The sequence below is a fragment of the Marmota marmota genome, unplaced genomic scaffold, assembly GCF_001458135.2.
Source record: "Marmota marmota marmota unplaced genomic scaffold, marMar, whole genome shotgun sequence".
Lineage (NCBI taxonomy): Eukaryota > Metazoa > Chordata > Mammalia > Rodentia > Sciuridae > Marmota > Marmota marmota.
The window spans coordinates 17,684,591-17,710,598 of record NW_026000142.1 but is presented as its reverse complement, the minus strand read 5'-3'; the positions used below and the strand labels follow the sequence as shown (position 1 = coordinate 17,710,598).

The following is a 26,008-nucleotide window of genomic DNA, read 5'->3' as shown; positions in this document are numbered from 1 at the left end:
ATGCGAGACTGGCTATTTTGCCTATAGAAATAATTAAGTAAAATAGAATAAAAATATAAACTCTTTTCAAATAAGTGCTGAAAGACTCTGCCCACTATTTTTTTTTCCCTGTCAATTAATTTTCTAGTGATTTGCCACATGTTTCTAGGGGTTAATGAATGATACAGGGTATCATTCATATTTTGGCAGGGTAAATAAATTTTGTATAGATTATGGAATTTAAATTTTGTATAGATAGCAAGTTCAGGAGAAATGACTTTTTAAATTAGCCAATTTGTAACTCACTCTAAACATTAGTGCGCAGTGCTTCTGATGAGTGTTTGGCCTGATTTTCGCACCTTTCCTTTTCTTTTTCTTTTCCTGCTCTTTAGGTCCCTCAAGACCCACTGAAATTTTACAAGAAGATTTACTTTTGCCGCAATTGCCAGCTCTATTTGCCTTCTACGGAATTTGCCATCTCATCCACTTCGAAGCACATATACAGATGTCGCCACTGCACTAACCTCCAGAATGAGGCTAAACAACGAGAAGCATTTTTGAAGTACAAGTGTTTACTTCAGCGGCTGTACTCTTCAGAGGCAGATTATGAAGATGACTCTCAAATTGCTTTCTTGATGCAGGTATGGTCCATATGGGGTGCCATACCTGGCTGAAATGCGTCCGTCAAGGATGATGTCTTGACAGGAAGTGGTTGCAGTTGAACGTGTGCTTGGGTGTGAAATACCACCCCCCTGTTTTCCTAATGTGGACAGTGATTCCAGCCCTGAGTTGTAGGCATAGACATGTTCTTGGTATGTAAATACTGTGCTTTGCCCTGGAGATGCACTAGTGACCAGACCCTCCATCCTAGAAAAGATAGACATTAAAAAGTAGGACAAGTCCTTGTAACAGCAGATGACAGTGTGATGAGGAGAAGTGTGGAGACCATGCAGGATTTAGAAAGGGAACTTAAGCTGATTTGTGGGCCAGAAAAGGCTTCCTTGAAGATATGACCTACAGGATGAGACAGAAGAATGAGTGGGAATTAGTCTGGTGACCATGACAAACAAAGTGTCACAGGCTCAAGAGCATTGTTCAGGAAGACCCAGGGCCAGAGGTGGCACTGTGCTGTGGCAGCAGAGATGGCAGGCATTATGGGCATCTGATTTTTAGATGAGGGAAATATAATACACTTAGTGCTGTTGGGGGAAATGCAGGAGAGAGAGAGAGAGAGAGAGAGAGAGAGAGAGAGAGATATGGAGATAGAGAGATATGAAAGACACAGGGCCGGATGTTGGAGGCAGCAAAACAAATTTGAACTCTGCTTCAACAGCTGTGTCTTGACATGCTACTTAACTTGTATGCTCCTCAACCTACTTGCCTGCAAAATGGGGATATTCATAGTACCTACTCCTAGAGCTATTGCAATGATTAAAAGAATTAGTAGAGGATAAGGCAGTGAATTGTTTAAATAAGATGAATGAGTGGAAAAAAAATGATTATGATGTCCAACACAGCTTGTAGATTTCCCTCTGTTAGGACGAGGATCATCTCCTCTCTTGAATTTAAGGGAGGAAATATCTGTAACGTATTCTGATTCTGGCCAATGAAAGATATCTCTAGAAGGGACAGTGAAAGAGCACAAGAGGAAGGAAGGTGGGGTGTGACTAGGTAAGTGGGAACCTGGTGTAGTAGAGTGAAATAATTAGGAAACAATAGAAGATCCCTCTGGCTCTCTCAGAAGTCCCAGGAAATAGAGGTGTGGCAAACACAGGTGGTTTATAGTGCTGTCAAGGTGAGTCCTGTGTGAGGCAGTTGTTCCAATCAGAGTCCTGTTCCTACTTGTCCTGTTCCTACTTGTTCCTACTTGAGACAGGCATAGGTTAAGAAGCCTCATTTTTCAAAAATGGTGTGAAGCCCTTGCTTCGCTCAGAGGTGGTGTCCTTTTGCTAGGCCTTTCTTGGCTCTAAAAAACAACACTTTAAGCAATGCATTTCAATGGATCTGTCAAGATTCTCTTCACAGTTCCTTTTGAAATGCATTCTAGATGATACTAAGTAATAATTGGGTATTATTTTCACTGTTTAGTCTACCCCAAAATGAGAAGATATCTCTTCAGTTTTAAAACATATAATAACTTTGGACTTTTCCAAGAGTAAGGAATGGGCAATTAAGAGGAGAAGGGAGCTGTGAGGCCAGCTCTTATGCTTTTCTCTGCCTTCCCTGGAGCAGAAACTATGGGCAATTATAATATCCAATTACAAATATTCCTGTATTTAAAGCAACTTTAATTTTTAAAATATTCATTAATAGAAACATTAAGATAGCAAAAGGCACATAAATATTCCTTATGAGACTCTTTAGGCACTCTTCTATTGTGCTATTGTATACGTTAGCACTTGGGATGGGTGTTTGTGGTCTCCCAGTTTATTCTATTTTGTTCCAAAGGGGGAAAAATTATCATTTATGCAATATGCAGAAGCCCTTGACAGACACTATAATAGAGGCTGTTCCGGAAAAGTGGGCTTGTGTAGCTTCTTTTCAGGCATTGCTGGGGACTGGGGCAGAATTGAAAGAGCCCCCCATTCTGGTAGTAGGTTGCAAGACTACTGGGAGCTAGGCACACCACTGTGGTGTTTGATGGGTAGGGCAGTGGAGACCTGGAAAGCACTTCTGTGGAAGTCCTGGGGTGGGGGCAGCTTACACAGGGGCAGAAACACACTTTTGGGGCTGTTACTCACATTAAAAGGTGTGGACATTATGTGAATCAATTGAGAAAAGGATATTGTTGATGGAAAATAAATAAGCAGGGTATTTCTGAAGCCAAAGATCTTGACTAGTTCATAAAACTGTCAGTGTTAGAGAGGTTTTAAAACAAATACATCTTGAAAATTAAAATTGTAAAAAGAAAAAAAATGCTGTTTTCATTGTAGACATGGACTTTCCAAAAATCTTACTTTCCTATTTTCATTTTCGATTCATATGGGAATATCATGCCAGGTCAAAATAGGTTAATTCTGTTGATATGACAGTGATCCTTAACTAGAAAGGGAGGAGAGATGATTCATGAAAAGAATTTTTTCGTGAAAATCCAAAAGTTTCTTGCTAGATTTTTAAAAATTTTTATTAAATTTTAAACAGCAAAGTAACTAACTTCCAAGGACACAAAGGAATGTATGAGTGTAAAATGACTTCTGTAATAATTATATGTAATTAAAATCTTTTCATAAACATTTAAAATTTTTATTTTTGACTTTGTACTATACTTTGTTTTCTATAAGGATAGACTTTTGTTAATTTATCCACTTAACAGAATTATTAATTCCTGCTGTGTACACAGGTAGCTTTTTAAGACATAATGATATGTCCAGAGCTGATGTTCTACAGAGGTGGAAAGGAAAAGATGAGAAAACAGTTAATAAATAAGTAAAGAGATTCCATCTCACCCCAGTTAGAATGGCAATTACCAAGAATACAAATAACAATAAATGTTAGTAGGATGTGGGGACAAAGTTTCACTTAATACATTGCTGATGGGAATGCAAACTGGTGCCACACTCTGGAAAGCAATATGGAGATTCCTTAGAAAACTTGGAATGGAATACCTTTGACCCAGTTATCCCACTCCTCAGTTTATACTCAAAGGACTTAAAATCAGCAAACTACAGTGACACAACCAGTTGAATGTTTTTAGCCACTCAATGCACAATAGCCAAGCTATGGAACCAACCCAGATGCCCTTCAACAGATGAATGGATAAAGAAAATGTGGTATATGTACACAATTGAATATTTTCAGCCATAAAGAAAAATGGAATTGTGGCATTTGCTGGTAAATGGATGGAGATAGAGAATATCATGCTAAATGAAATAAGCCAATCCCCCCAAACCAAAGGCAGAATGTTCTCTCTGGTATGTGGATGCTAACCCACAGCAAGGGAAGGAAAGATTAGAAGTTCATTGGACTAGACAAAGGTGAATGAAGAGAGGGAAGAGGGGCTAGGAATAGAAAAAGACAGTAGAATGAATCCGACATATCTTTCCTATCTTTGTATATGAATATGTGACCAATGTAATGCCACATCATACACAACCACAATAATGGCATCCTAATTGGAACAAGTTATACTTATTCTATGTATGTCTAATATGTCAAATCACACTCTACTGTCATGTATATCTAGAAATAACAAATTTTAAAAAATAGAATAGATAAAACAAATTTTTTTCAGCTATAGTTAATTTTTTTGAATGATCTAATGAAAGAGAGTTACTGGGGGAGGAGGACTTTTTTAAAGATTGTGTGAGCAGATAAAATGACAGAAATAACTATGAAGAGACAGAGCTAGCCCTCACATAAAATAATTCTTTGAAAATTTGAAATGTATAGTTATGATTAAAGATGTATACTTTTCTTTGTATGTATGTCATTGTTACAGTCATGTATGTGTGTGAGAGAGGGAGAGAGAGATCATTTAATGACTAAACTGTAAATCAATCCTGAGAGGGCAGGGTTGTTCCTTTTTTTTCTCCTTCTTATGATATATCTCTGTAACCTGATACATTGCCAAGACTGTATATCACTTAATAATTGTTGAATGAATGAATGATTCACTTTTCCAGAAATTGATGTTGCTTATAAACATACTGGTATTGGCAGATGATGGCAGTTATTAGTATATACTGAAAGTGATTATGATGGTAATAATATGAAAGTGAAAGCTAAGCCTTATAGGCAATAAAATAAATGAACAAACAAGCAAATGAACAAACAAACAAACAACAAAAACAAACCTTAGGGAAGAGCTTTGAGTGGATACTTATCTTCCTAAATAAAAAGTTTCTTTTGGATAAATCATTGCATTGGATCATTGACCCCATTGGTAGTTTGCCTCATAAGAATAACTCTCAGCTTTGCAATAGAGTAGGCCTGTGAAATCAGAGACTTTGACCTGAATTCCTAACTTAACCACTACTGCGGTCTCTTTGGCTTTCCCATGATTTTCATTGTGTTGTCTAGGTCACAGGAGTCTTCAGTTCTACAAAATCAAATTCCTGACACTATTTGAATTTGATATGTAAAATGAAAAAAGAGAAGGATTTATTGATGAAATGACTTTGCCCAATGTATTAGTCAGTTTTTCATTACTGTAACAAGATACTTGAGACAGTCAGCTTATAAAAAGGAAAGGTTTATTTGGATTGAATGCTTTAGAGGTTTCAATCCATAGTTAGTTTGTGCTGTTGGTTTTGGGCCTATGGCAAAGCAGCACATCATAGCAAGAGCACATGAGAGGAAATTACTCACTTCATAGTGTCTAAGAAGCAGAGAGAGGGGAGAGATTTTAAGAAGAGACTGAGGACTCACAATTCCCTTTGCGGACATAATCCCAGTGACCTAATACCTCCCAATGGGGTCCACCTTCTAAAGTTTCTAGCACCTCCCAAGAGTGTTAAGTTGGGTCCAAATCTTTTAACACATGGGCCTTTTGGAGACATTTCAGATCTAAACTATAGCACCCAACATTAGCAATATATTAATAAAAGTGAGTCATAAAAAGCACTGGTGATCTCAATAGGATATTTGTTTTATAAACTGTCAAGTAAAATTTTCTATAAAATCTTTAATTAAAATTAACTAAATTATATTTAATGCCAAATAGGAAATGAGGCAATATATTCTATGCAAAGTTAAAGTTAAAAAATATCTTCCAAATGTAGTGTGCTTTGTTCAAAACTGCTAAATCATTAACTTTCAAGCACTTGCTCAATCTGTCACAACCTAGTACAGACACCCATGATAATAATAACAGTAATAATAACCATCATTCAAATAGTGCTTACATACTCTGTACACTTTATATATTCATTCACTCAACACAAATAATACTATCAAAATAGGAATTATTTCCATTCTGCAGATGAAGAAACTGAAGCACTGAGAGTTTAGCTGACTTGCCCCAATTTTATACTAGTAAGTACCAGCACGAGAACAGAAACCTAGGCAGACTGGTTCCCAGAGTCCCTCCATTTAAATGTATACTGTACTGCCTCAGAAATAACAGTTTTCTGAAATAGTGTTTACTTTACCACTGTGGATGTCCTCTGATATTTTCTATTTAATTCAAATCTGCTTATTCTGATTTCTGTTTAGAGAATTTCGTGTCACCCAGAGGTAGCAATCCAGAGTTTGAAAAACAAATTGAAAAATGAGTGTGTGTGTGTGTGTGTGTATACACACATGTATATATACACATACACACTCTATATATACATAAATGCTATATATATGATATCCATATTCCAATGTGTGTGTGTGTGTGTGTGTGTGTGTGTATTCCAACAGAGTTAACATTTTTAAAAAATAAAGATGATGTTTACTTCAGGGCTTAAATTTTTATGTGCTTTTCTTAAAGAATTGTTGATGTTACTATTTTGGAAATCTTAGATTAGGGCTTTACTATAACTCACCTGTAAGTGCCATCTCAACATTTCATATTATATATTAGATAGATTTATTATAAGGAATTGGTTCACATGACTATGGAGGCTGGCCACGCCACAATATGCAAGCCAGTGTCCTAGATCAAATCTGAAGAACAGCAGGCTGCATAACTAGGAAGAGCTGGAGTCTAGTTCACAGGCTGTCAGGTGGGAGAGTTCTTACTTGGGGGGAGGGTCAACCTTTCGTTTTCTTCAGGACTTCAGCTGACTTGATGAGACCCATCCATATTACAGAGGGCAATCTGCTTTACTCAGTCTACTGATTTAAATGTTAATCAAATCCCTTATAGAAGCACTCAGAATGCTGATCAACCAAATATCTAGAAATCTTGAGGTCCCATCAAGTTGATGTAAAATTAATATCACAAAAGTGGACATCTCAGAAAACATCCTAAGAGATTATTGCCTTTCTGTTCAGAATAGTGTCCATGAGTTGTAATTTAATTTGAATACTGTACATCTGTAGGGTTTGGGTCCTCTTACCTTACTTTTCTAATGTCCAGGATTACTACACAAATATGGGTGCCCAATTGCTCTTTTCCCTCTTGCAAGGGAAATAATTTTGATTAGTATTTAGTTCAGTAATATTATTAGCAGGCATATGACTGCTTGAACTTTCTGATCAAGTAAATAGGAAAGTCAGGGGCATTGGTAAAGATCAGCATAGACTGAATTTGGACACAATGCCAAGTAATGTATAAAGATGAAAGCTAAGATATGTAGAAAGTCCAGGTTCTATTTAGAGAAGAAACTGAGTGTGTTAGTGGTCACGTAGTTCATCTGTAATCCATGCAGAGACCATCTAATATAGTAAACAATAGTGTTGCTCTTTTTTTTATTTTAAATATTTAAGTTGTTGATAGACCTTTATTTATTTATTTATTATTTATTTATATGTGGTGCTGAGAATCGAACCCAGTGCCTCATATTTGCCAGGCAAGTGCGCTAGCACTGAGTTATAGCCCCAGCCGTAGTGTTGCATATAAGGCAGTTCTTAGAAGTTGCCAATCACATTGATCATGTGCACAGTTCACATTTACATACAAGTAAATACTTCATTCTTTTGGGTTCAATTTTGAAATTATTAATACAATTGAGGAAAATAAAAACAAAAATATGAGCAAGGCACAAATTTTGAATATAAGTAAAACTGTACAAAGTGTTAATTTTAAAGCCCCATAGATTTCTTTTTCATAGCAGCTGTGATAATATTGTCTTTTTAAAAATTAAGTAAAAGCGAGATTGTATTAGTTGAGCTTAATATATTGAATGATCCATTTAAGAAATACTGTAGATGTTTATGGTGAAAAAAATCTTTTTTTTTTTAACTTTGATAAATTTGTTTAGGTTTTATCGCTGATCTTACAGAAAAGATTCCTGCTTTTCCACATAAATTTAAAAATAATGGTTCTTTTTGCAGTGCTTGTACTTTGTAAAGCTTGTATCTCCCTGACAATTAGATGCAGCCTCATGATAAAAAGTTATTCCAAGAATTTTAGCTAATATGATTTAAAATTTTAAAAAAACTTTTAAACACTATTTTGTTTCACCACCTTTCCCTTTTTTCTCAGTAAAACAACAAAATATTTTAAACTAACACTAAGAAATTATTTCATCTTTATTAAATATCAGCTTTCTTATTTGTAAAATGGCAGTAAAAATTCTTACAAGAGTCCTACCATGGCCCTGAGGATGATAGTTTCTAACAAGTTTTTGAAAGAATTGAACATCATATGCTTACTAAGGCAATATTAAGGCATTACAGTGATTATATTAAGGCAAAATTAGCATACTGGAAGAAATATACAGCTTACTCTAGGTTAGGGTCATGAATTAAGACTAGTAATATAGTTTAGGCAAAATATAAGGAGCTGTATTCCTCTGACACCTTATGAATGATATTTGCATTAAAAAATAAACTGAACATAATTTAATTAGATCTTCAAAATTCTTTATTTAGAAGAAAACAAAATTGCCTTTCAAACTTATTTTGACCTGCAGCTACAGGATATTCAGTACTTGATGGAAAACATCTGGGCCTCACAGTCGGTTCTCAGCGCCTGGGACGATATCAATGATCTGGTCCTGGTCAGATGGGATAAAAACCTGGAGTGGTCTCCCTGGAACTGCATTCTTCTCACCAAAGATGAAGCAGTTGCTCATCTTAAGCTAACAAGTATTGAAGAGGTAAGAATTTGTGCTTTGTTTGGGAAGTTAATTTACTCATTGGAATTATCATGGGTAACTTCATTGCCTTTATATGCATTCCATGATTGATTTAAATACTTCCCCATTGGATTAAGAAACAGAATCTAGGGGCTGGGGATGTGGCTCAAGTGGTAGCGCGCTTGCCTGGCGTGCGTGCGGCCCGGGGTCAATCCTCAGCACCACATACAAACAAAGATGTTGTGTCCGCCGAAAACTAAAAATTAAATATTAAAAAAAAAAACCAGAATTTATAGATTAACAGTAACAAAACATGTGGATGATATGGAAGGCAGAGGTTAAAATAACTAGATTATATTTAATTGTGTGCATGTACAAATATGTAGAAAAGAATTCCACTATTTTGTGTAATTATTATGTACCAGTAAAAATATATTTTTTTAGATTACAAAGGGAAGCTATAACATATAACAGGTAAAGATAAGTGATTTGAATGAAAAAATACCTAAACATCATGCCACTACCTTCTAACAGCAAGTTCAAGCCCATTAATTCCACAATTATTTCCATGAGGGTAAAGATTTTGTTTCATTTATTTGCATCTATACTCTAATACCCATAATTGTGCCTGTCACTGGCTAGGAGTTTTAATAAGTACTAATTGAAAAACTAAGTAAATATTACTACCACAAAGGTATTATGAAACTCAGCATCTGTCCTTTGGTTGATTAATAATTATCACAAGGTTGCCTAAAAGTACACTCAATTGACAAATGTATTTTGTTCATAATTTTGTACTTTAGTACTAATGGGGCTTTTTTTTTTTGCTTCTAACTTGGATTGGAGAAAGCACTCCAATCTAGGACCCAAAATAAGATTGAAGTTCATTCCCAGCGCTGATATTCCAGTGCTTCTTCAATTAATCCACACAACTCCCTTTGTGTATTTAATGAAATTATTGCAGTATCAAATTAAATGTCCTATTCACAAGCATTTTTAATTTCAGGGTGCCAATCTTTCTGAATTTCTGGAAGCGAAGTGAAGGTTTTCAGCCAAATTTAAAAATGTTTGCCTTTTTTATGGTTTGGGCTGATATAATCTTTTAAGTAGTAATATTTGGTCTAGTTAAAGAATATTGTATGTTTTATAACAAGTTAAAGAATTTCCAGAATTTCCTTGGTGCACAGAGATAAATGCTTTCTCAGGAAGTCAAAAACTTAAAATTTAAAATAATCTTGACTCCCTGCAATCTCACAAGTTATAGGAAAGGCATGGAGAAAGACTTCTGTTCTGTGAATCTAAGGAAGGCAGATGGATCTCTCAAAGTGTGCACATTGGCCAGAGTAGGAACAATTGTGGACTAAAAATCAGCAGTCCTGACCCAGTTCTTCCCTAGCTTTTTCACTAACAACCTGCCCTCTTTGCTTCATGAATTTTTAGATTATCTAAAAATGTGGAATCTGTAAAAAGAACGAAAGCAGCCCTGTCTTTGAATTCTGGCATTCTCCTTTATGAGTTAGGTTTGGGGAAGGTTGCTAATGTCTTGATGACCCAGTTTTCTCATCTATAAAAAGGAGATAATGTTATCTCATCACAGGAAAGAACTGAATAGCCTACTGTTTAAAGCTCTCAGTTTAGTGTTGTGCATGAATCAACTTGGGTAGTAACTACGTATATAAAATGACAGTATTTTAAATTTTTTTGGTGCATTTTATTTTTAATTGTAAGAAGAGCAATGCATTATTGGTTTAAGTATATGAACAGGTTAAAATAATATAAAGAATAAAAATCTCCTGATATCCACCCATCCCTATATGCACATTCCATAGAAAACTTATATTTCTTATATACAATTTAATGAAATCTTTCTCAAAGTGTCTATGTGCAAGTATATTTGTGTGCACATATATATGCCTACATATATGTATGTATACACATATATTTACACATACTTTTAACTTAAAGTATGTACATATAGTTTCATTTATTTCATGTAAAAAATGCTGTGTAACTTGATTTTTTGGGTTGGCTTAACAATAGATAGTGGATTACTTTCCATATTATATTATTTTTAAAAAGTAACTTAATATTTCCTTGAATGCATATACCCTAATATACTTGGCTCATCTTTTTTAATTTTTAGATTTGTAAGGATACTTTGGAATCTACAAGATTTTATACATGTATACATTAACCTAGCAACACAGAAATGTTTTAGTTTTCCTTGGATGAAATACGGACAAACGTTGGAACAAAATTAGATTAGTGCCAAGGACAAGTATTTATCTACTAAATTTTTCTGTAAAGACGAAACTTTAAAAAAATCTAGGATATTTCTGTATAAGACATTCTGTAAAAATACTAGCCATTGTATATTCTATTGTCATGTATAACTAAAAAGAACCAATTAAGAAAAATGAATACCAAATCCATTGGCCCTTTTTCCCCAGGGCTGACTTTACCTTAGATTTGACCATATAAAGAGATTTTTAGTGGGAGAATTTCTTACTCTCAGAAAGTAATGTACAGGTGATTGGTTGAAAAGAGAATAAGAGTAATAAAGAGAATAGATGAAGTTTATTAATTTAATCAGAATTTACCTTTAAAAAACATTTTTAGTTGTAGATGGACACAATATCTTTATTATATTTATATGTGGCACTGAGGATCGAACCCAATGCCTTACACGTGCTAGGCAAGAGCTCCACCACTGAGCTACAATGCTAGCCCACCAGGATTTACTTTTGAATGTATTAAATATTATGCAAGGTGCTTAGAGAAAAATGCAGAAATATAATGAATGTAATTCATCATTGTTTTGGATGCTTTCAGGCTTAACCCCAACATGAGAATGAGCCATTTATCATGACTTGTCAAATGTGAGTCTAGTTTCCTTTATGTAGCAAGGTCAGAGGTTGGCAGTCCCGGGCCAGTGTGGTAGGAAACTCAGGCCTTCTGATTTCCCTCAGCCAGCTTCAACCTTTGTTTTTCATTCTCATGCTTGTGGATTCTTAAGTCATAAATTGGCATAAATTACATTATATCTGACCCCAAGTATGGTCAAGGACTAAATATGCTTAATACGTGAGTCTTCCCATTCTTAAAAATCTCTTCAAAAAACTTTTCTGTAGCTAAACTGTGTGTGTGTGTGTGTGTGTGTGTGTGTAAATATAAATTTGTTACTTGTTACATGGCAATTCCTAGCTTGAATAAAGACCAGAAAGTTGGGAACATCTAACCCTATATAAAACTAAGCCTGTACCTATAAATGGAAAAGAGAATGAATATGAGATAGGTAACTTGCAGTGGTTTGGACTTGAGAGGCCAGAAGAAGACTCGGGGAAGGCTTCTAGTTTGAAACATCATAGAGTGAGCCCTGAAAGATAACACAAAGTAAGAGAAAACAGGCAACAAACCTGTATTCTGTGGGTAATGAACTTTTAAACAAAGACACTGAGACACAGCAACGTTTTTACCTGATGACATATATCTGTGGTGACTTTTAATAGAATTTAATTTTCTTTTCTTTTCAGGAATATGGACAAGTATTTATCCACAAGATCAAACACAAACATATCCTGGCTAAGAACTACTTTTCTCAGATTCCAGCATTGGCTTCCTATATACTTGATCATGGAGAATTTAATGAGATCAGAAAAAAATATTATACTGATACATCACCTAAAATTATAAAAGTCAATGGGCCTCATTCTTAGAGGATCCAGAAATACTTGTTTGATGACAAACCTTTTCATCCACTGCTAAGAGAGTAATACAGTAGTTGCATGATATGGAAATGGAATTTTATCTTTTTATTAATTTTAATTATATTTTGTTTTTCATAGTATGATAAATTGTGTGAAGAGAAAACATCTCTATAAATGTTTCTTTGTTAGGCATTAGTTTTAAACTGAACTGTGATTTTGTTACTGAAATGAATAATTTAAAGAGAACCTTTAGTTTTAAATTTTTTCACGCTAAATTTTAAAAAAAAGTAAATGCTTTAGAGTTAAAATACAACATCCAAACAAAAACAAGGCCTAACATTTAATGCAAATAATTTATTTAAGATAAAATATAATTGTAGGAGAGTAGTCAGAGAATTCTTTCTTGAAACTCTATAAGTAGGATGAAAGACTGTATTTCAATATAGGAATTCTATCTTTGTCTTTTAATATCTACTTTTATCTTCTTTCTTAAAATCCCAGTAAAATAACTAAAACTATTTGTAAACACAGACACAATAACCTGCATTTAATTTTGTAAACAAGGCAAATAGTAGAGCTACTATTCTATGAGAAAAATAACTCCCCATGGGGCAATGGTGAAACTCTTTGGCGAGAATAGATACGATCAAGTCAGACACAACAGCCCAGAAGAATGACCTGGACCACATGTTTGTCAGGGCTCAGTGGTATATGCACAGTTGTATATCAGTCTTAACAAGAAAGAAATGGCACATTTAAAATACCATCACTTCAGAAGAGGACCTATTATAAAATGTGGGTGGAGTATAGGGAAATAGTGTCAGAACCCAGGTCCAGTTTGAGGTGTGCAGAATCTACCTCTTCTCTCAAAGGAATCCCAGCAGGGGAAACCTGGGAACTCAGAAAAGAAAGAGTGCACAGAAGGCTTTGGAGAGGATCAGTGACAGACTATCCATGGCACTGCCAGCTTTGGGTGATCTCATGGAGAAAGAAAAAAAAACACCCCATTTCAAATTTCCCTTCCTCCAGTGTGCTTGGGTTTCCCATAAGCAGAACCCAAGGGGAAAGGTGGAAGAGGGGTGGTCAGAAGTCATATGCTTCAGGACAAAGCAAGGAGGATAAAGGGTTGGAGTAGATCTGGAGGATGGAGAGAAACTATCAACACAGAGAGGGAACTAAACATGAAGGTCTATAATTCAAACAGCAGCATTTCACTCACAATTATAGAAAAATGTAAAATTTCCTCCCAATTCTAATCAGCAATTAATGAAGCTGTTCTTTTAAGTTAAGTGATCAAGAATTTCATTCTGTATGCATATTTGATAACATTTTCGCAACACATTTTCTAGGATGTCTACACTTTTTCTTAGCAAAAGCACCTTGCATTGCCATTGTTAAGGAACTGAACATCAGAGAGGAAAGTGTATAACACTTGTCATTTTTGTACACAATCCAGACATTTTGGGAACTTTCTAAACAACATATTACAGAGGGGACTAGATTAGGGACATTTAAAAAAAATCGTTCTAATTAATTATACATGGATGCATTTTTGACACATCATACATAAATGGAGTATAACTTCTCATCTTCTAGATGTATATGAGGTAGAATCACACTGGTCCTATAATCATATGCACACATGTACGATTCATTCTGTTATCCTTCCTGCTCTAATCCCTCTCCCCTCCCTCCATTTCCCTCTGTCTAATCCAAATACCTCTATTTTCCCTACCCCCGCCCCCATTGTGAATAAGCAGTTGCATATCAGAGAAAACATTCAGCTGTTGGTTCTTTGGGATTGGCTTATTTTGCTTAGCATGATATTCTCCTGCTCCGTCCCTTTACCAGCAAACGCCATAATAGATTGGGGACATTTTGGTCACTGATAAAATGACAACAATTTAACACAGACATATGCAAGTTTACACTGGAACACAAGTAACCAGATTTTCCCACAAGACAGTTAGAATTTGACAGCTCTGAGAAGTAAGGGCTGGGAAGGTAGCAAGGGGGAGATAGATAGGGGTAAATAAAGAATTTAGGGATTCCCCTATTGACTCATGGGTGAAGCTGCCGACAGCAATGTAGGAACAGAAGTCTGGAGTAAAATTGACAGGGCTGGAAAGGTGATTTGAGGCCTGAGAGAAAGTCAGAGGGTGGGTATTTATTTCCCATCTGTTTCTTGATCTGTCATTGGTGGCTGCTTTTCTCTGCCCAAGCCCATGGCTCCAGTTGGGTGATCATCCCTCCCTCACTTCAACTTTGGATTCTGGAAATCATTCTTTCCCTTTTCTCCTTTAGTTCACAAGTGAGTGTCTTTCTTTTTGTAGCTAGTTTACTTTTTCTTGCTGGTTTCCTTAAATAATGTCTTCTCCTTTGTAAACAGTCTTGTTATTAACATGCTTCTCAAACTAAATAGCCTGAGTATACCAATTGGTTCCTGGTAGATCCTGACTAAAGCAGAAATTGATCCCAGGAGACCAACCTTAAAATGGAATCCTCGGCTTGGATTGCTCACACATTTGAGGAACATATGGGCATCCTCCTTGCTGGTGGGGGATAATGATAATAACGCAGCATGTGTCAGCAACATGGTTACTCAAATTATCATCGGTGGTGGCACAGCATGGGGTGCAGATGGAGAACAGAGCACAAGGAAGGAGATCCAGTGTTTGAGGGCTAGTCTACATATCCAGCAATTTTCTGGGCCTCAAGCCTATATGTTAAGTTCTGAATCTAGGTAAGAACATATATTTGGCTTGACATAATCTCTTATTTTATTATTTTTAGTCTAATATCCTTAGGGATATACTCTTACACTTACTCTCGGGACTCTTGATAAGAAATGCCAAGATGTTAGAGCTCTTCAGTGTACAGCTAATTCATATGAGGCCGCACTTTGAATCAGTATCCTTAATGTAGAATGAGATCTGTTAGGAGTGCAGATTTAATTGACAGAACAGCTCTGTAAACCTTACAGTCAGTCTCTCGACTTAATCGTCAGTCACATCTGCCCTACATATACAGAAAATAAGGAATTTCTTTGTAGTTGTTGCAAAGACATTCTGATTTTTTTTTAAAATCAGGGCCTTAAAATGACCATTCAAAACTTTCAACTTATCCTTTTCTTTTTGAGTCTCCTTTAAGGTAAGAAAGACTCACTCCTTGCCATAATCTTTGTCATCAAAGTGACTATGTGCTTGAAGTATTTGATCTCCTTGTGCTTTATTCTCCATCTGCACCCCATACTGTGCTACTGCTGGTGGTAATTTAGGTAACCATGGCACTACCACATGCTACATATTTTATTATACCACCCCCAACAAGGATGTTGTCCATATATTCCTCAGATATGTGAGCAGTCTGAGCCGAGGCTATAGTAAGTAGCCTAGAGTGTCAAAAGTGGCCTAATCTAATGAGCTTGAGATGCCAGAAATTCCCTGGAAAACATAAAAGCTCAGGAAGATGATGCATGGTTGGAGTGTGGATCTTTCATGTGAAACCTTCCCAGACACTTTCTAGAAATATCTTATTGAGGCATGAAGTTCAAGAAATGCCTTGGTGAGTGGATTACCAGCGTCATTGAAAATCTCTGTGATGGCCGGTCCCTGTAGTCTTAAGATGACAATAGGTATGCTGAAATTTGAATTTGATAATCTGATTTAGTGGGAATAATGTGATAGGGAAGTTGGGGGTTTGGGGGTGAAGCTTAAATGTGAAAGAAGAAGTAAGTTGAGTTATAAGAAGTGTCCTAGGGACAAAAAATTTAAAATACAACAAATATCAGTGACGGTTTTACAGAAATTGGAACCCTTGCACCCCCCTTGTGGGAATGCAAAATGATACAGTTGCAATGGAAAACATTGGGAAGTTTCTTCAAAAATTGAAAGTAGAACTACCATATGATCCAACAGTCCAATTTCTGGGTATTTATAAAAAAATTGAAATTCAGATTTTAAAGAAATTTTGGCACTCACTCTCATGTTCACTGTAACATTATTCACATGCCAAAATAAGGAAACAATGTGAATGTTTATCATTGAATGAACACATTTTAAAAAGTTGTACATATATACAGTGAAATACTATTCAGCCTTAGAAAAAGAAATCTTGCAATAATTGATAGTATGGATGAACCTTGAGGACATTATGCTAAGTGAAATAAGTCAACCAGACAGGACAAAGACTGAAGGGTCCATTTATATGAGGTATCTGAAATAATTAAAGAGGCAAAAAACATAAGTGTGGGTGCTGCCAGCTGGTGGGGAAGGGGGAAACTGAAGGTGCTAATCAATGGGTATAAAATTTCATTTATGAAATATGAGTAAGTTCCAGAGATATGCTGTGCAGATACATGTCTGCAGACAACAATGCTATACTTATTGTGTACTAAAAAATGTTAAGAAGGTAGATTTTAAGTGCTCTTACCACCCTAAAACCAAAAACAAAGGCCCAAGAGACAGAGTGGCTTGATCCTCTAGGAATTTATCACAATGATAATTTATAATATTGATGATCAAATTTATAGGAAGGAAATGTATTCGTTTCCTAGGGTCATTATAACAAGTTGTGATGAACTTAGCTTAAAATAACAGAAATGTATTTTCTCACAGTTTTTAGGGGCCAGCAGTCTGAAATCAAGGTGTTGGCAGAGTTATGTTCCCCCTCCTGGGTAGAACCTTCCCTTGTGTCTAACAGCTTCTGATGGCTGTCACTGTTGCCTGCTTTTTTGGCTTCATTGTCCCAGTCTCTGCCTCTGGGTGTTGAAGTGGGGAATCATAATCTTTGCAGAATTCTCAGACTTAAACCACTTCACAGACCCAGAGCTTCTGAATGGACGGAAAGGTTGGCTTCTGCACACTTACAGATGTTTACGGTGAATGTTCCTACAGGCCATTTTCAGTATTTTTTACCAGGGGACAATGCCCTGGGGAAAGGTAAATACCCAGACCTTATAAGTGTTCTTAGATACTGGCTTTGAAATGACTCTGATCTCCAGAGATTCAAAACATCCTATGGCCTGCTGGACAGAAAAGGGGTATGTGATATCTAGTCGATAGATCAGTTATTGGTCTAAATACATTCAGTAATGGGTGCATGATGATCATCGACTTATTCTATGTTTATTTCCCCAATCCAAGAAAATAAAGTGGGAAATGTATACTTTTTTTTTTTTTTACTGACAATATTGCCATACATTTTGTGACTCATGTGTGAGGGTTCCTATTATAATAGTAGGGGAAAAAAAAAGCCCTTGAAACTACTTCAATCTCTTCCTCTCACAGAAAGAATAAACCAAAATAATACAACATGCATGAGGGAACAGATGCCACCAAATACTGGAGAGGTAATGATTCCCACCATATTCCCATTTAGCTGTGCCTTAGGCTGGTGTCAATCCTAATCAGGTCTTAAAGGAAGGCTGTGGCATAGCGAAAAGTTAATCAGATGATGATACCAATTGCAGTTGTGGTCACAGGTGTGGCATCTTTATTGGAGCAAGGCTATACCTTCCCAGCTCTTTGCATATACCTACCAATATACTGTTTCCATTAACAAAATCACATTCATTTAGCTTCACAAATCAGAGTCAGCAGTGAGGCTTCATTGCCTTACCTCAGGTTTCTCGACTCTCCTGTTCTCCGTTGTAATCCAGAGGAACCCTGGTTGTCTTGCTGTCATGCTGGTGCACAGTTGGGTGCTATTTATATACTGAGCCTAGCAAGCTTGAAGTAGAAAGCAGTCTTCAAGTCTTAGTGTATGCAAGAGGGTGGGAGACATGTCCTTTGAGAGAATTGAGAAACCCACCACACTGGCTAGAGGGATGAATTTCAATTTCTAGGAAGAAATCAAGTGGATACTACGCAGTGTGGATATAGAGAATTATATATGGAACTCAGTATTCTTTGGGGGCCTTTGAAAACTTCTTTGTCCCAAAGTAAAGGTTAATCGAGAGCTACAGCAATCAAATAAGGCAAGGTGAATGAGGACTTGACCTTTCAGAAGTGAAGATTTGGGTTCTGACAGGAGGTAAAGAATTCTGACCAGCTTTGGTTGACTAATCCAACTAAAACTTTGGAACCAATTATAGAAATGAGGACTTTGGTAGCTTTGTTTGTTTTCTCTTTGCTTGTTATATGTATATACTAATCATTTTATGTTTCTCTTCTCATTACTACTTAATATATAAGTTCATGCAGATTAAATTTAAAATTCATTCTTTAGATAATAGAATTCAGGCAGGCTGTGACTGAATTTGAGAAGTAAATGACATAACTAATGATAGATTCAATAGCTGTTGGAACCACGAATCTCGAAATTTGGGAGAAAAGGTAAGAACATCATTTATCACAGCCACATCAGTGTTTATAGCAGCACAATTCACAATAGCTAAACTGTGGAAGCAACCTAGATGCCCTTCAGTAAATAAATCTCAGGTGATATATCTGGTATCTGGTTACCTTCTTCTTCCTTTTTTTTTTTTTAAATTCAGGGGTGCTCAACCACTGAGCTCCAGCCCCAGCCCTTTTTAAAAAAATTTATTTTGAGTTAGGGTCTTGCCAGATTGCTTAGGGCCTTGCTAAGTTACTGAGGCTGAGGCTGGCTTTGGACTTATGATCCTCCTTCTTCAGCCTCCTGAGCTGCTGGGATTATAGGCATGCACCACCATGCCTGGCTGGTTACCTTTTTTGGGGGGAATAGGAGATGGTTGGTAGTATAGATCTACATAGTTCCATGATAGTGGCTGAAAAGTTGATCAACTGACAAGAGATATAGAAAGACTATTAGAAAATTGGGGACAAGCAGTACTGGGGAGACATGTGGGTAGACAAACCCTGTCCAGTGTGTTCCAGGAGTACTCACTACTGAGGAGATGATCACTAATTAAGTGAACAAAATGATTCTTCCTGTGATGGATGTCAGCTTCTTTTGCTGACTTTGCTGGTGCATGCTCAGTGGACCCATTTACTAAGGGACAGTCCCGATATGGATGGAGCATATCTATAGACTTAACAACTCAGATTTTTCCTCACCAAGGCTCACTTGCCTATCATCACCATTGCATGCCTGATCTACCAATAGCACAAGGAAATAATAGACCACAAGATGATAACATTCCACAGAGAAACCAGCAGTTCATCCAGTGACTGTTTCATTATATTTAATCCTTTTCATTATAGAGTGAACAGAAATTTGTTCTCATGAAGATGGATACTTAACAGCATATGGATTTGTCTTATCTGCTTTTAGTGTTTCTGTCCACATAGTCACTCATGAACCTTCAGAAAACCTAACTCATCACTATGGCATCACACACTATATTACCTTCCCAGAGAATATAGTATGTGGTACTTATAGTATGAGATACAGTATGTGGTACTTTCCTTCATAGAAAAGGAAGTGGGGGAGTGAGTTCATCTTCACAAAACATACTGATCTTACAATGTCCCCTCTCACTCATCAATATCTGACTTGATAAAATGAAATGAAATGGCCTACTCAAGGATCTGTTGTGGCACCACCTGAATAACAACACTCAAGAGTTGGAGTGCTGTCCTACCAGATGCACTACATGCGTGAAATCCTTGGCTGATATGTGGTGCTGTGTCACTCACACACAGAATAATGGGTAAAGCTGGCTGATGGACATCATTGTCTATCCTGTCTTCACAGAACAGGGCTGGGAACAAAAGGGTAAGGCTGAGAGTGGCCTCTTTCACTATTGCACACAATCCTATATACAGAGTTACCACTTCCCATCCCTTCAACCATGGGCTCAATCGATTTGGAAGTCTTTTTTTTTTTTTTAAATTTTTTTATTGTTGGTTGTTCAAAACATTACAAATTTCTTGATATATCATATTTCACACTTTGATTCAAGTGGGTTATGAACTCCCATTTTTTACCCCAAATACAAGTTGCAGAATCACATCGGTTACACATCCACATTTTTACATAATACCATATTAGTGACTGTTGTATTCTGCTACCTTTCCTATCCTCTACTATCTCCCCTCCCCTCCCCTCCCCTCTTCTCTCTCTGCCCCCTCTACTGTCATTCATTTGTCCCCCTTGTATTATTTTTCCCTTTCCCCTCACTTCCTCTTGTATGTACTTTTGTATAACCCTGAGGGTCTCCTTCCATTTCCATGCAATTTCCCTTCTCTCTCCCTTTCCCTCCCACCTCTCATCCCTGTTTAATGTTAATCTTCTTCTCATGCTCTTCGTCCCTACTCTGTTCTTAGTTACTCTCCTTATATCAAAGAAGACATTTGGCATTTGTTTTTTAGGGATTGGCTAGCTTCACTTAGCATAATCTGCTCTAATGCCATCCATTTCCCTGTAAATTCTATGATTTTGTCATTTTTTAATGCAGAGTAATACTCCATTGTGTATAAATGCCACATTTTTTTTATCCATTCGTCTATTGAAGGGCATCTAGGTTGGTTCCACAGTCTTGCTATTGTGAATTGTGCTGCTATGAACATCGATGTAGCAGTGTCCCTGTAGCATGCTCTTTTTAGGTCTTTAGGGAATAGACCGAGAAGGGGAATAGCTGGGTCAAATGGTGGTTCCATACTGCTTTCCAAATTGGCTGCACCAATTTGCAGTCCCACCAGCAATGTACAAGTGTACCCTTTTCCCCACATCCTCGCCAGCACTTATTGTTGTTTGACTTCCTAATGGCTGCCAATCCTACTGGAGTGAGATGGTATCTTAGGGTGGTTTTGATTTGCATTTCTCGATTTGGAAGTCTTAATGTCCAAAGGAGAAAGTCCTCCAAGGAGCACAGTAATGTTTCCACTGAATTGCGCCTTGAGACCAAGTATTCTTTAGAGACTTAAATTGTTAAGTTACTGTGATTTCCTAAAACAACAGGTTATAATTTCTATGTTCCAAAGGTTGACATCTACCGATCTGATCAAAATAGAACATTTTCACATTTTTTTGTTTTCAGATTATTTTGTAGTAATCATATTTCATAAGTCAGAATTCCTAGCAAACCCAAATGGTATCCCACCCAGGTAGTGTGCTATGATGTCCTATTATATGCAATATACCTTGATGCTTTACTGGATCCCAGAGATGCCTATAGATAGGACAGTACGTCATTCCATAATAAACAAAGTATGAGTTGGGACCTACACTATCATACATCATATATATTTAAATGTGACTTTGAGAAGAAGACATGAAAAAGAGAGAGATTAGTCAGGAAAATAATATACTGGATGATCTTGGCTTGAAAACAATACTGATACTCCTTTTAACAACTTAAATATAATTCACTACAGATTTAAAACATTGTAGTACTACACATATATAATACAAATAAAATATTAAAGTGTTATCAGTGAATATTGATTTAAAAAGTAGACACTCAGTTTTTCAATCTTGATTGTTCAGAAGGAAACAATTACATAAATGTTGTACATTTATCAGAAAACATATACATACTACACCATGAAACTTTCGAATATGAACAGTTTGTCATAATGACAGAATCCATGTCATCTTTTCATAGCATCTTGTGGACAGCTGTTCCAAGATGTTTGTGAAACAAAAAATGAATTTGAATTTCTTCACTCCCACACACAAAGCCAAATTAAAATACAACCCCAACATATACACGCTCAGAGTGATTGTTCTCATATTCTAGAGAATTTGCATTTTATATCATGTCAAAACAAATGCAGAGCATATCAAAACTGAATTTAGAAAGGTTTGATTATTGATGACTCAAGTGACATGTGTGAATATAAAGATGCGGGATGCAGAAGCAAATCAGTCTTGAATAGAGTATAAAAGTTTTGCACAAGTTACAAGTTCTCTATTTTTCTGGCTCTCCAACAAAGTAACTTACTGGAGTTTGATATTTCATGTCAGTATTGGATTTGTGAATTGAATTAGGTATAAGCACAAGTAATGAAAGAAGGAGATTGGATTATTCTTTCCTAATAAACTTCAAATGATTGCTATCATCTGTACTTATAAACCCATTTCTCTTTGTTATATGAATTTTCATATACTGGACTTTCTCCCTAGTATTCTTTTCTAACTTCACTCTCTTGCTTCTACCTATTCTAATCCTGTGCATTTTTCAAAGTTAGCTCAATTATGCCTCATGCATTCATTTACTCATTTACTCAAAATATATTTCATGAGTGCAATATGAACTTAGCATGATGCCTTGGAGCTGCAATTACAAGCAAATTACTACCCATATCCTCCAGAAATCCAGGTAGACTGGATGACAAATAATTGCAATCTTTCTATGCCTGTTCTTCTATAATGTCACATTGGTCATATTTCAGCAGCAGGATTGTGAGGAATTAGAGTATACATGAAAACTACATGGGACATTGGAAGTGCCTGATGTCTCTTGCATAAGTAATGTTTGCTTATTTAAATTGCTTTTTAAGAAAGTGTAATTTTATTTCTTTTATTATTTTATATGCAGTATATTGGTGGGAGACTCATGTGGATTTACCCATCAATGACTGGTCATTTTCTTAGTGGCATATGTGGTTATTAACTTCAGAATAATGACATAGCCTTGTGGGGATTTGTAGCCCTCCTATCCTAATTTCACTCAAGTATCACCTCTTACCTTACTGTATCCTTTATTGTGTATGAAAATTATTGAAAAAGAAAAACCTCTGCTTTATAGAGATGAAGTTTCCAGGTATATCAAATATGAACAGCTTCTGCCAATACTTCACAGTTATGCAATTTACAAGTATCCAAGAGGATATTGAGACCTTTCTATGACACTTCCTCAGAAAAAAAACTCTCTGCTTCACAAGAGCTTTATCTGCAAATGGATTATTCAGTCTGTCTCCTCCCATTCTGCTTGGCTTCCTGCCAATGCCTCTGTTGGTAGCTTCCAGTGGTCTTTGTAACCTGTATTTATCTTTCCCAAATTAGAGGCAGCTGGGCACTTTTAGGAAGACAACAACTTGCTAATTCTCTCTTTTCTAATTTGCAAAGCCAGTAATTCTCTCAAACTTCAGGAGACTCATTTGGCCACAAAACAAAGAACTGTAATGTGGTCTTAAGCTTTTAAGGCTTTATTATTTTAGAAATATTCTATAACAATGTGGAAGTTTAAACATATCAATTATTAGAATCAATAAACATTATATATTATGATAGCTCTATTTTCTGTACCTGTCCTAAATTTGACGTGAATCAAACCAACTGGAATTTTCTCTTTGTAAGAAACTATTTGATCTCTATTGAACAGAGTAAGTAGTGAGGAAAGAGTTCATGAGTTGGGGGAAAAAAAAACAACACTTTTTAAGTTGCTTAGAATAAAGATAAGGAATTCTTACTTGCTAAACAAAACCCTGATTGCTTGATATTAACAATATATTTTTGTAATTAATTTTCTTTGGAGAAAATTCCAGAGATATTAACTATTTTTAAAACAAATTTAATATCTGCTGTTTTTTCCAGCTCTTAAATTACATTATTATTTTACCTAATTCCTATGGACATGCCTTTTCAACCATTTTTACACACTCTTTTGGAATAGCTCTTTGTGGAAAACTTTATTATGTAGCTAAAATATCATATATTGGTTAGGCTCTTTCCATGAAGTGTGGAGAAGGAAAACAGCCTCAAGTATTTGACAAATCATAATAATATTTGGATTTTAAAATATTAATACACTGGTAAAGATAATTTGAATAAGAAATAGGAAAATAGTAAAGTATTATTCTTTTAATAAGAGTAACATTTTCCAAGACACAAATTTGAAAATGACAAGACACTCATATAAAGGATCCTAAATTCTCTAACTAATGCCTACTGTTGTGATTTTTATTTGCAGTGGTTGAGGTATACATAAAGGAATTGTACGTCTTATTATATCATTTTATTGTTCAGATAAAATTTGTTTACCAGGAACTACTTAGATCCTACATGTATTATTCAATGGATTATACATACATATGTATTTATTATGAGTATAACCAATATGGTGATCAAGAAACAAAACCTTGATATTGTTTTAGAAAGTTCTTTTAAGACTGCTTACCACAAATTCCCACACACCAGAGACAATCACCATTCTGATTTCCATCATCAAAGATTATCATTGCCAGTTTTTGATTTTTGCAGAGGACTCTTTGATGCCTGGATTCTTTTGTTTAATATAATATTTTCAAAATTCTCTGATGTTGTTACATGTATTAGTAGATAGTTACTATTGAATGATCCCCCCCAATTTGGATTATAAATAAGCTTCTATGAATTTACTTTTCCAATCATGTACTGTACTTTATTTTCTATTAATACCCAGAAGTGGATTTGCTGATCATAAGATAAGTGTATCTTTAACTTTACAAGAAAGTATTGAAGTTTTCCAAACAGTTGGATTATTTTACACCAACAATCTATGGTAATTTTGTTTGTTCTTCATCCTCACCAGCAGGTGGGGTGTAGGTGCTTTTAATTTTAGCCATTTTAGTGAATGTGAAGTAGCATCTCATTGTACTTTTAGTTTCATGATTAATGATGTAGAGCAACTCTTTATGTTCATGTTAACCATCTTATGCCTTTTGTTGGAATTTTTATTTTTAAGTCTTTATTCTTGAGGTGTAATTGATCTACAGATATTCTTAATATAGATCCTTATTTTCTTGAGGTGTAATTGATCTTCAGATATTCTTAATATAGATCCTTATTCAGATACATTATTATTGACACATTTTCCCAGTCTATGGCATTCTGCTTAACATTATTAATGGCTATTTTCATAAGTAGCAGTTTTTACCTACTCAGTTCCGAATGATCAATTATTTCTTTCATAGTCAATGTTTTTTGTGGCCTCTGAGAAAATGTTGCCTTCTCCAAGGTTGAAAAAAATGTTTCCTTCTCCTTGCTTTGTAGAGATTAAAGTTTCTTTTCTGATTTGTGGATATTTGTGGAATTTTTGACAATTTGTTATCTTGGTGACTTTATTAAAATTCAACTAACCATATATATGGTGATTAGTTTCATATACTCTCTTCTGTTCCATTAATCTAGTTGCCTTGGTTAGTAGAGCTTTGTATTAAGTTTTAAAATCAGATAGTATGAGCTCTGACTTCATATTCTTTTCCAAGATTATACTGGCTATTCTTGGTCCTTTGCACTTCCAAGTCACTTTTAGAATTGACTCATCAATTACTGTAAAAAATACCCTGCTGAGATTTGGGACGGGAATTCCTTGACTCTGTAGGTTAATTTAGAGTACTGACTAGGTCTTCCGCTCCCAGAATTTGGTGTACTTAATTAGGTCTTTTAAAATTTCATCAGACAGGGGCTGGGCATGTAGCTTAGTGGTAGAGTGGATGCTAAGCTTGAGGCCCTGCATCAAATCCCAGCATGCACATGTGCGCGCGGCACACACACACACACACACACACACACACACAGAGAGAAAATTCCCTCAGCTGTTTTTGGTAGTTTTCTACAAATTAGGAAAGAAACAAATTAGGGTTATTTTATAAACATTGAGCTATTCAGATTTTCTATTCTTCTTGTGTCAGTTTTAGTGATTGTGTTTTATGAAATTTCCATTTCACTTCAGTTAAATTTATTGGCACAAAGTTGTTCATAATACTTAATTTTAATCCTCTCTCTATAGATAGGATTTGTAGT

The 26,008-nt window shown here is 35.7% G+C and overlaps 1 protein-coding gene across 4 annotated transcripts in view; it reads left to right on the top strand.

Annotated features, from left to right (window-relative positions):
• Nucleotides 1–12,601, top strand: part of Iqub (IQ motif and ubiquitin domain containing) — a 79,122-nt gene extending 66,521 nt beyond the window's left edge. For all 4 annotated transcript variants that reach the window (XM_048786048.1, XM_048786049.1, XM_048786050.1 and 1 more), the window contains 3 exons: nucleotides 372–620; nucleotides 8,484–8,669; nucleotides 12,182–12,601. In XM_048786048.1, coding sequence (XP_048642005.1) covers nucleotides 372–620; nucleotides 8,484–8,669; nucleotides 12,182–12,364 — 618 coding nt within the window. In that variant the 3' untranslated portion in view covers nucleotides 12,365–12,601. The remainder of the gene's footprint in view (nucleotides 1–371; nucleotides 621–8,483; nucleotides 8,670–12,181) is intronic.
• The last annotated feature ends 13,407 nt before the right edge of the window (nucleotides 12,602–26,008 follow it).